Consider the following 12,424-nt stretch of genomic DNA (forward strand, 5'->3'; position numbering starts at 1 on the left):
AAATCAAATAGCACCAAACTCCCACAACAGAAAGGTAAAATCCCCAAAGTAGCAGCTTACCCTTAGTATAAACAAAGAGCGTCCAACAGAAATTAAAGAGATCCTTAACACTGCAAGGAATCCTCCTAAAAGGGGAGAAAATAAACTTTTTGTCTTTTTTAGCTTGCTAACTATCACTCCAAATTTTTCATTTAAGTTAAAACAGTAAACATAAATAACAAATAGTAAAATCAAATTACATGTAAATTCCATTCAAAGAATAGATAAGCTATGGCTCATGAAATGGATTTAAATGAATTAGCTTTCTAATCTACATAAAATAACCACAACATAGAAAAATAACTGATAGTATTACTCTGAAATTTTCAGATATGGCTAACTGCATATATGGAATTTTTTTAAATTTTAGGTTCTTTGCAGATGGATAAATCTAGTAAAAAGTAGACTTCAGAAAGCAAACTCTCTTAAGTTAATGTCTCTTAATCTTATGTCAATTATATAAGGATTAAGGGTCTCACCTCTGCTTCCTGCTTCGTGGTAACTTTGGTGGTTCTTCATATGGATTTTGAAATATATCTAAAAAAATTGGCTCAAACTTTTTGAAAATTACAGTAGACACCTCAAAATTTCTCTCTAGCCTTTCTATACGTTCACGAAATTCCTGTGGCAGGTTTGACATGTCCATCCACTTCTTCATTTTGCTGAAAAACTGAATTAAACTAAAGAAAAAAAAAACAAAAAAACAGGGAAAAAATCAACTTTACAATTAGTTCATATAATGGATTGAAAAATAATTCAATCAAAAAAGAAACATTCTATTCATGACTAAGAATCTTTACTTAAAAGCCTAACATTATAAAAAAACCTCACTCCCCAGTGATAAGACTTCACCTTGGTTCCTATGATCACCATGGGGATATAGATTTTGAATTAGTAGACATAAAGCATCTTTAAGGCAGGGAATGAGAATGGCTACTTTATTCTTCTTTTATTCCCTACAACACCTAGACAGCGTTCTACATATAAACTACAAAGTAAATGTCTGTTACACACTGATGGGTTCACAAAATTAGCTTGAAAATACACAGACGTCTCCTAAATGATGTATTCAGAAAGTTGATCACAAAGCAGCAGAATGTTACATGTTAGGAGTAAAATTCAAATGTTTTGAGTTCCAACATGTGGCTTCACAACCAAAAATAAACTAAGAAGGTAGTACATAAGATTACTTGATAGTTTACTACTGCACCTCTTGTATATCTTTATGTGCTCGTGTTAGTCTGGTCTCAGATCGAAAACTTGCAGTGTCAAAGCTCACTTTGTTCATAGTCTAGCATTATCTACAGAATAATTGTAATGTTTTTAAGCAAAGGTGATGGATGACATAGGTATTCAAACTCCTCACGTGCTGTTTGAAATCTGAGAATTACTGGGTCTTTAAAAGATTCTTATCAATAAACAGCACATTTTTTTTTCCAGATTGAGGGGTTTTTTGTTTATTTGTTTGTTTTTGATTCACAAATCATAGTATCTTATAGGACTTTTTTTTTGGATGCTCTGCTAGTGAAACTCTTTCCTTTCAGGAATTCCCCAAGTCTTGCTGCCCACTAGATAGACAAGCTTCAGTGGGAATTAGGGTGAAGGTGTATAACATTCATCAGATCAGTGAACCTTGATCAGACACATCTGCTTGGGATTTTGAATCTGGAGCTGGCAATGGAGAGAACGGAGCAAACTGTCAATTCTTACAGCAAGAGCAACAGCAACACTCGGCTTCTAGGGACGAACAGAGCAGCAATGTCCAGGGACAGCACCGTTGGCCATGCAAGCTGTGCCCTTGCTGGATGTATTCTGTGGTGTGGTTTCTGGCTGTGAAGCCAGCCTCCTTTTGTTCCTGGCCATTTTCCAAGCCTAGTTTCTAAATATTTCCAAGCCACTTTAAATATTTTGACAGTTACCCAATATCCTTTCAGGAAATTTCTTTTCTCCCTAGGTTAGGTGGAGTTGGTGTCTTTTTTTTATAAACAAGAGATTTGACTAATACATTCCCACATCAAAGTATTGTGCACATTGCTCTCCCAAGAATGACTCTCCTAACCTGTAACAAAGTGTATCAGAGTGATTGAAAACAAATAAATCTTTTAGCACTGTTAGCATTTAAACAATGTCTGTGATCTTTAAAACTAAAACACAAAACAAACTAAAATAAGCAAACTTCAGAGTTTTCAAAACAATTCTGTTCATTAGAATTCCATTATAAAGAATACACTACCCAAATTAAGCACATGAAAAGATGCTTAACATCATTAACTGTTAAAAAAATGGAAAATAAGTATTGGTGAGAATGCTGAGAAACAGGGATCCTTATGCATTGTTGGTGGGAAAGTAAAATGGTGCAGCCACTGTGGAAAATAGTTTGGCAGCTTCTCAAAAAGTTCAACATACAATTATCATATGACCCAGCAATCCCACTTCAAGGTATATATCCAAATAATTGAAAACAGGGAACTCAACAAATATTTGCACCCAATGTTCACAGTGGCATTATTAACAATAGTCAAAAGGTGGAAGTAACCCAAGTGTCCATCAACAGATGAACAGATAAACAGTGTATACATACATACAATGAAATATTATTATCCAGCCATTAAAAGGAATGTTCTAATACATGCTACAATATGGATGAACCTGAAAGTCATCATATTGAGCAAAATAAGCCAGACACAAAAGGACTAAATATTGTATGATCTCTTACTTGAAATACTTAGAAGTAAATTCAGACACAAGATTGCAGAATAGCGATTGCCAGGGACTGGAGGTAGGGGCAGATATTGCCTAATGGATATGAGTTTCTGTTTGGAATGATAAAAATGTTCCGGAAAAAGACAGTGGTGAGGGATACACAGTGCTGCCAGAAGCACTTTCTGTCACAGTTTTGTACTCGTAATAAAGTACGAGATTTCTTTTTGGGGTGATGAAAATGTCCTAAAATTGACTGTGGTGATGACTGCACAACTCTGTTGAATATACTAAAAATCATTAAATTATATACTTTAAATGGGTGAACTGTGTATTATGTGAATTATATCTCAATAAGGCTGTTAAAAAAAAACAAAAACACAATACTACTCCAAAAAAGTACAGTGAAATGTGCTAGAAGTATTAATTTGTTCACCTTTCTAGAGGCAATTTGGCAACATGAATAAAAAGCCTTAAAAATGCTCAGATCTTTTCATCCAGAAATTGCTTTTAAAAGACTCTGTAAAAAAGCAGGAGAAAGCAAAAAAGATGTATAAAGATGCAAAAATGTCTCTACATCTATACAAAATCCATGCATCTATACAGATACATATCACAATACTCTTTGTGTAAGGGTTTTCTTTTCAGTATTATTTTTTAAATACAGTTTTATTGAGGTATATTCACCTACCCTACAGTCATCCAGTGTACAGTTATTCACAGTACCATCATACAGTTGTGCATTCATCACCAGAATCAATTTTTGAACATTTTCCATATTCCAAAAGAAATAAAAATAAAAGTAAAAAAGAACACCTAAAACATTCCACCCCCCCAATCCCACCCTGTTTTTCATTTAGTTTTTGTCCCCATTTTCCTACTCATCTATCCATATACTGGATAAAGGGAGCGTGAGCCACCAGGTTTTCACAATCACACAGTCACACTATGTAAGCTACGTAGTTACACAATCACCTTCAAAAAATCAAGGCTACTGGGCTACAGTTCAACAGTTTCAGGTATTTCCCTCCAGCTATTCCAATACACTAAAAACTAAAGAGGGATATCTATATAACGCATAAGAATGCCCTCCAGAGTAACCTCTCATCTCCATTTGAAATCTCTCAGCCACTGGAACTATTTTGTTTCTTTTCGCTTCCCCCTTCTGGTCAAGAATATTTTCTCAATCCCATGATGCCAGGTCCAGACTCATCCCCAGAAGTCATGTCCCAGGCTGTCAAAGAGATTTCCGCCCCTGGGAGTCATTTCCCATATAGGGGGGAGGGCAGTGAGTACACCTGCCACGTGGGCTTAGAGAGAGAGGGCCACATCTGAGCAATAAAGAGGTTCTCTAGGGGACTCTTAGGCACAATTATAAGTAGGCTTAGACTTTCCCTTGCAGTAACAAGCTTCATAAGGGCATTCAGTATTATTTTTAACTAGGTAATCCACACAGTAATCTGCAGTTATAAAATTTAAAAGATAACTAAACAATTTATGATTAAAATCTCCCCATTTCCTACCTCCCAGGCTTTCTCCACTAAGGCAATCACTGTTTCCTTAGTAACCGGTTACATCGTTACTAGTTTCTTACAGAGGTATTTTAGGCATTTGCAAATATACAATTTTCCCTTCTCAAATGATATCTTACTACTTACTATATACTGCACCTTGCTTTTTTCCCTCTTATACACCTTGGAGCTGTTTTTTCTTTTAATCAGAACATATAAAACCCCTTCAATGATTTTCACAGCTGCAGAATACTTCATTGTATGCATGTATCACAAATTTACTTAACCATTAGCTTTCATCTATTTAAACTTTTTATTTTGAAATGCCAAACTTATAGAAAAGTTGCAAATAGTATAAGAACACTTACATAGCTTCACCAATATTCACCAATTGTTAATATCTTGTCATATTTGTGTTATCATCTTTCTCTTTATATATATGTAATATATATACACATTTAAGTTTTTCAGAGCCATTTGAGAATAAAGTGCAAACATTTTACTCCTAAATATGTTGGTTTCTACTTTCTGAGAAAAACATTCTCTTATATAATCACAGTACAACCATCAAAATCAGAAAATTTTACATTGATAAAATACTATCAGTCCATATTAATATTTAAATTTAAAATTCACCAATTGTCCCAATAATGTTCTTTATAGTAATTTTTTAGTTCCCCAATCCAGTACTTAAACCAGTAGCATGCACTGCATTTAGCTGTCATTTCCTTTTTGTTTTCTTCAATCTGGAACAATTCCTCAGACTTCTTTGGAATTCGTGACACTGGCATTTTTTAAGAGGCAGACCAGTTATTTAATTTTTAAAAATTTTTATTGTGACAACATACAGACAACATAACATTTTCCATTTTAACCACTTTCAAGTATAAATTCAGTTGTGTTAATTACATTCACAATGCAGTGCTACCATCACATCACCATCCATTACCAAAACTTTTCCATCACCCAAACAGAAACTCTGCCGCTTCATTCCCCACCCCCACCCTGGTACCCTTTCTAACACTATGAATTTGCATGTTCTAGACTTTCCATATAAACAAGATCAAACAATATTTGTCCTTTTGTGTCTGGCTTTGTGTTTGTTTTCAAGGTTCATCCATATTGTAGCCCTATCAGAACTTAATTCCTTTTTATAGATGAATAATATTCCATTGTGTATGTATGTGTGTGTGTATACACACACACACACACACACACACACACACACAAACATACACACCTATCCAAACCTGGATCACTCCATTTCCTTCCTACTCAGGCAAATTGTTCCATATGGTTGAAACTAGAGAAAGTAAAACTGTAGCTAAGACCCAAACATTGTTTAGTAGGTGCAAGGGAAAAAACATTATACAGTAGAGAAATAAGACAACTACTTGATCAGATCAAAATTAACATCACCAATGAGAGGCAGATGGATATCATGTGCCTCCAGGTATGATATCTTGAGGATACAATATCACTTTGAAGATTTCCATCCAGAAATGTATAACCTGCATCTAATCATAAGGAAACATCAGACAAATCCAAAATGACAACAATCTATGTTAAAAGTGGGCGGGATAGTTATGGACTATATTTTTGAAAAATATGAATGTCAGTCAAGACTAAGAAAGGCTGCAGAAATGTTCCCGGTTAAAAGAGACTAAAGAGATATGATAAGTGAATACAGTATTTGGTCCTAGATTAGAAATTGTACTCAAAGAAAAAATTCTATAAAGGACATTATTGGATCAATTGAAAAAAAAATAGAATATAGATGGTAGATTAGATACAATTATTTAAATAATACTAAATTTGAAGAAGTTGATAACTATATTATAGTTATTTAAGGAAATACACATTGAAGTATTTGGGGCAAAGATTTATAACGTATGCTACTTACTTTGAAATGACTGAAAAAAATATTTAAGAGAAAAAGATCTATATATTTAAAGGAAAAAGACCAAATATAAAGCCAATGGGGTAAAATGCTAATAACAGGTGAATCTGGGTAAAGGCTCTATGGGTGTTCTTTGTATTTTTCGTATTTTTGCAACTTTTCTGTAAGCTTTAAATTATTTCCAGATAAGAAAAAAATCTGTAATGAAAAAAATTTATTGCTAAAAAAGATTTAGCACAGAGGCCTCTGAATGAACCCAGAATCTGAAGAAGTAAGGCAGAGGAAGAATGTGAAAATTTGGAAAAGATACATGTCATAACAAACTTGAGCCAGGACTGAATGAAATCAAAATGATTAAAAATAACAAGAAATTACATTCTAAAATTAAATTTATAATATATAAAACAACATTTGAAAAATCAAAGTGCTTTACCTTAATTTAGCGGAACGCAGTATTCTGGTAAGTGACACACAATTTCCTTCCATAACACCTCTTCCAACTGTGGGAATAATGCTTTTGCGGCATGCAACATATAATGAACATGCCAACCAGTGTATAACTTCTCCCTGGCAGACAAAAGACAAAGAGCAAAATGGATATGTTATTATGTTAAGATGCTTAAATTTTAGAGCCAGAAGAGCTCTTATTTGGTATAATTTTCCTTCTGTGGATAAAAGGCCAGGGAAGTGAAGATACTTGCCCAAAGTCACAAAGCTAAAATAGTTGCTATACTGGGTATAAAACTCCTTACTCTTAGTCCTGTGTTTTTACAATTTTAACACTCTAAGTCAATATTAATCTCAATATAGACTTCTGACCTATACCCCAAATCTAAAATTACTGAAAGAATTCTCAAATTTCTCAGCCTCAGCTTTCTCAATTTTGGCTTTGAGGATACTGAAGTTCCTTTCTACCATTTTAGTTTTTTGTTGTTGTTGTTGTTGTTTTGTTTTTTAACTAATTTGACAGAGAAAGGAAAGAGCACAACATAAAAAAAGACTGTCATTTTTATGAGGTAAAAATTTGGAGACTAATTTACCCCCAAACACGTGTAAAATAGAAAGTATGACTCTCCATCTTAGCAGATATCTTTTTCTTTTTTGATTCAGAGTATTGTGAAGTTTTGTGGCTATATTGAACCTGTAATTTATAATATATGCATCCACAACTGAATAATTGCTGATACGGGTTGGTATGACCAAACGCAACAGTGTGGGTGAGGCAGACATTTTTCATGCTTGGTCCACATCCTCTCTGCCACCCTGGAGGTCAACTGCAGACATTTCCCTGAACTTCAACCATCTCTTTACTCGAAAAAATTTTCTGGCAAAGAAAGCATTATTTGATCTGTTCATAAGATAGGCTGGAAATACTATGAAGTTAACATCCTGTGAGACTGTTCTCAATTAATGGGTGACAGGAAATGCTGGACAAGTACTCCAGCTGCCTTGTCCCTTAGGGGAATACTAATATGCTTTCTACTCAGTCTTTGAAATAATCCACAAGGGAACTGAGCCCCAGCTGCTCACAGCATTAGCTCTTCTTTTTTTATTTTAACAAACATTCTCCTTTCTACTTTCTTCCCCACTTCTAATCCGCTTTCTGTATCTACAAATTTGTCATTTCTATATCATTTCTTATAAGTGCTATCATTCAATTTTTGTCCTTTGTGCCTTTCTTATTTCACTGCACATAATGTCTCATAATTTAATTCTTTCTTAGGGCTGAATAATATTCTATTGTGTGAATAAACTACATTTTGTTTATTCATTCTTCTGTTGACAGACACTTAGGTTGTTTTCAGTTTTGGTTATTGTGAATAATGCTGCTAGAAACACTGACATACAATTATCTGTTTGATATCCTGTTTCAGGTCTCTTTGGATATATACCTAGAAGTGGAATTGCTGGGTCATATGCTAATTCTATATTTAACTTTTTGAGGAACTGCCATATTGCTTTCTACAGTGGCCACACCATTTTACATTTCCACCAACAACACAATGGAGTGTCAGTTTCTCTGCATCCTCTCCAACACTTGTTATTTTGTTGTTTTTTTAAAATAAAATAATAGCCATCTTTGTGCATGTGAGACGGTATCTTGGGTGATCTTGATTTGCATTTCCCTAATGGCTAATGACATTGAGATTCTTTCCATGTGTTTACTGGCCATTTGTATATCTTCTTTGGAGAAAGGTCTATTTAAGTCCTTTGCCCATTTTTAATTGAGTTGTCTTTTTGTTGTTGAGTAGTCGGAGTTCTTTATATATTCTGGATATTAAGTCCTTATCCCATATGTGGTTTGAAACTATTTTCTCCCATTAGGTAGGCTGTCTTTTTACTTTCTTGATAATTTCCTTCAATGCACAAAAGCACATCTTAATTTCAATGCTACAATAAAGATGACATTTGGGAATTCAACCCTTAATTCTCTGTTTTAGATGTAACATATCTCCAAGCTAGAATTACTTTATGACTTCATTGCTAAAATATAGGTGAAGTTTAAGGATTAAGAACTACAGACACAAATCTTACAGCACAGCACAATATTGTTCCTGTTCACTGCTCTGCAGATCCTCTTTAAGGCCAGACTCTAGAAGGCTAAAAATATTGATTAAAAGATTTTCTTGAAATAAACCAAAAGGGGAAGATAGAAGTAGGTAGACATCAGTAAAGCTGAGACCATTTGAATGTTCCTACCCTAAAGTAATGGGACACAAGCTTGCTCAAGGCCTTAAATGAGGCAGGTAAGCTTAAGGTTGAATAGTTTTAGAAGGCTTAGTTAACAAATGGTTTGGGAATAGCATCCAAGTATTATAGGGCCTTTGAATACAGGCTACTGGATGAAAACACTTACTTAGTAAGACAGAGAAAATATAAGTACTGGAATTATGTTTTGATATTCTAGAATAATGAGAAATATACACTGTTATCTATAATTGGTGAGAAATATGCTATAAAACAGGAATTAAGATGTTATGGGAGAATATAGTATGGTGAGTAACTGATTTTCACTGGAGGCCAAGGAAGGCTTCACAGAGGGAGATTTAAAACTGGTAAATGGTAAATCACCAAAAATGTAAGAGGGAGCTTGTCAGACTGGAAAGGGATAGCTGATGGAGAGAAGAGCTCTTAGGAAGCAGCCAAGATATATGAAACTGTCTACTCCAAATGCCTTTCACCAAAAACCTTAGGAAAAAAACGAGGAAAACACCACTCTGGATAGAATAAACACCAAACGAAATCTCAATATATGCACCTGAGCTTTCTAAATCAAACATTTAAGATGTCCTGATCAACTATGCTTAACTGGAGATTTAGCTCTTTAATCTTCCCAGGGATGGAGGGGTGAAGGGAAGGGTTCCAGGCACAAAAGTAGAAACAAACAAGCATGGCGTATTCAAGCATCTGAAAGAGGTACCTAGTTTAGTGCCTTGACCAAGGTTGATACTCAGCAAATTCGTATTTAATGAGAGATCAACTGAGGATCTGGGATATCAGAAATGCTTTCTTAGGCTTTCAAAAGTCAACCTCTTCTCAATTAAGAGGTCATAGTTCATAATCTTCCTGTCTTTTTCTTCCCTTTGCTTTCCAGATATGCCACCCATGGATGCAGATCACTGTCCTTTATTCAGTCCTAACCAGAAGACATACAACAGATGCCTCCCAAGTACTTTTTCCTCATATATAGACATAGTACATTCAACTCCAAATTTCCAACTCTAAAACAATTATTTCACTCACCCAGTCGCCTGTACATGGGTCCAGCTCCCTTGGATCATGACAGCCTTGAATATAAAGCCACTGAGTACTATGCTGAAATACATTCCATCACAATTCTATTCCTACACTGGGCCCCAAAGTCTTAACGGCTTAACAGTAGAATGACCAGGAGCAAAACAATCCTCTGGACCTTGATAATAGTATCTGAAAAGTAGGTATAATACTGTCCTACCACATTCACAGGGTTGCTGTCAGGACTAAATGCAAAAATGTTTGGGGAAAAATCTAATAATGATAGCTGAAACTTATTTTTTTTCAGAGCCACTGTGCTCAACATCAGGATAATCTCATCTACTCTCCCCTCCAACCAAATGAGCTGGGTACTTTTATTCCCATTTGATAGAGGAGGAACCTGAGGCTGAGCGGTAAGCACTGAATGCACACTGGCTGTGATCAAACCACTGTACAGTGCAGGCTACAAAGAGAGCAACCCCAATGAGGCAAAAGGGTGGAGAGGTTAAATGGCTCAGACTCCGGAGTCTGGCTCCACCACGTTACCTTGGGCAAGTTATTTAACTTCCTTGGGGCTCATCTTCCTCATCTGTAGAATGGGGATCACAGAACGAGTTCAAGGGTTATGACAGAACTAAGATGACATATTTAAAGTGCCGCGCAGTGTCTTGGCATGTAAGTCATTTTGGTGTTAACCATTTTCCTACTTGCTTGTTTTTAAGGCAGTCTGTGGCGGTTGGCGAGGCTGAAGAAAGTCTGATCTGGAAGTTTGGGGGACCCCTAACCGGCGTATGACCTTGGACAAGCCCCTCCTTTCCTAGGCTTCAGTTTCCCGCTTCAAAAAAAAGGGTGGAGTGACCGATCCACATCCGCCCTTCCAGCTCCGCATCCCTTGGAGCCCCGGTAGGCAGCGAGCCTTCTCAGTGGGGAGACCCCCCACCCCCCACCCCACAGGATAGGGGTCCGGATGGGGTAGGGCGGGGCACGGCAAGGGTGGGGTCTGGCCGCTCGCCCGCTACGCCGAGGATTCGGGTCCAGCCGCCCCACCTGCGGCCGCTCACCTCTAGGCTGTAGTTGCCCTGGATGGTGATGAAGTCGTCCAGGGCTTCGGCCGCACTCCCCTCGTCCAGATTCAGCTCCTGGCACAAGGTCTGCAGCGCCTCCCGGGCCGCTGCGACCACCGCCGCTCCCTCCGTGTGGGACACGTCTTCGAACATCTCCTCAGCCTCCGACGACTGCGCGGCCAGAGGGCCCCGGCTCTTTTCTCCCACCCAGACGCACTACCCACAACCACCCGCGCCAAAGCGCGCGAAAATCGGCGACCTCGGAGCTTCGCTTCGTCACCTGCCTCCGCTTTTCCCCAAAAAAGTCCTTTTCTTCTCTTGTGCTCCCAGCTATTCCTTTCTGGAAATGTGATAAGAAGACGGACTTGGAACCCTGGGAAAACCTGTCGTTGGCCCTTGAGGGGCAGCGGAGGATCTAGCCGGCAGGGCAAAAATGGAGCGGAGGGATCCGCGGCCAGCACGCAGAGGCTGCTGGGCGCTGTAGTATGTGTTCTGCCCCGAAGCCGGTGGCGCCGCCCTCCCTTCCACGGCTCCTTGGCTCCAGCAAGACTGGGCTGTCTATTGCGAATTGGCCTTGGTGAGAAAAATCGTACTCTCTCGTTAGCCCATCGGCCCTGGCTTTATCGATATCCCGGGGAGCCAAGTATAGTTTGCCTCTGAGACTCGCCCCTTGAGTTAGGGGATGGAGGCGGGAACAGAGAAAAGTGGCCCCCGATGGCTGGGGGCCTCGTCGGATTCTCCTCAGTGTCTTCAGCGCCCAGGGAGTGGTCTGTTGTATGAGTGAATGAATGTGCCCTGAGTTCTATCACAGAGCTGGTGAGGCAGGTTTGTTAGGGGACACCTCCCCAGCTCATCCTAATCGCTGAATGACGCTAGGTCTCAGATGACAACTGCGGTAAGGGGGCCCCTTCTCAGCTCTCTGGACTCTGAAAATTTTCCAAGTAAAGACAGTCATTCCAGGCTCAGGAACGGCCTGAATCTACAATTGAAGACAAGGAACTCGCAGTTTACCCTTCTGCTCCATCAAAACTCCTCCCCAGGAAGAGCCAGACTGATGTTTATAAAAGGCAAATCAGAGCGTGTCACTCCTTAGCTTAGATTCTTAGCTCAGAATCTTTCAATGGATTCTCTTTGCCCTTAAAATAATATCTGAACTCCTTTCCATGTTCTATGATGTCCTATGTGGTTTGGCCTAGCCTCATCTAGTGCATTGTCCCCCAAGGTATAAAGTCGAGCCCCACTGCTCTTTTTTGGACCCTTGATGCCAAGCTGCCAAGCTAGTTCTAGCCTCAAGGCATTTCTCATATGCTGATCATTTGCTTGTCTGGTTTCTGCTCATCATTCAAGTTCAACTAACTGTCACATTCTCAGGCCATCCCTGAGCACTGTATCTACGGTAGCTGACCCTACCCCCCAAAAACCTGTTACATTGTCTTCATAGAACCTTATTACTATCTGGAATTCTGTTATTTGTT

General features: G+C 38.1%; 1 protein-coding gene across 3 annotated transcripts in view; it reads right to left on the bottom strand.

Annotated features, from left to right (window-relative positions):
* The window catches only part of RBL1 (RB transcriptional corepressor like 1), a 74,160-nt gene extending 62,761 nt beyond the window's left edge, over positions 1-11,399 (bottom strand). For all 3 annotated transcript variants that reach the window (XM_037812402.1, XM_037812401.1, XM_037812403.1), the window contains exons 1-4: positions 10,947-11,399; positions 6,584-6,717; positions 519-719; positions 61-125 (exon numbers count right to left, since the gene is read on the bottom strand). In XM_037812402.1, coding sequence (XP_037668330.1) covers positions 61-125; positions 519-719; positions 6,584-6,717; positions 10,947-11,102 — 556 coding nt within the window. In that variant the 5' untranslated portion in view covers positions 11,103-11,399. The remainder of the gene's footprint in view (positions 1-60; positions 126-518; positions 720-6,583; positions 6,718-10,946) is intronic.
* Between the last annotated feature and the right edge of the window lie 1,025 nt (positions 11,400-12,424).

The sequence above is a fragment of the Choloepus didactylus genome, chromosome 19 (genome assembly GCF_015220235.1).
Source record: "Choloepus didactylus isolate mChoDid1 chromosome 19, mChoDid1.pri, whole genome shotgun sequence".
Lineage (NCBI taxonomy): Eukaryota > Metazoa > Chordata > Mammalia > Pilosa > Megalonychidae > Choloepus > Choloepus didactylus.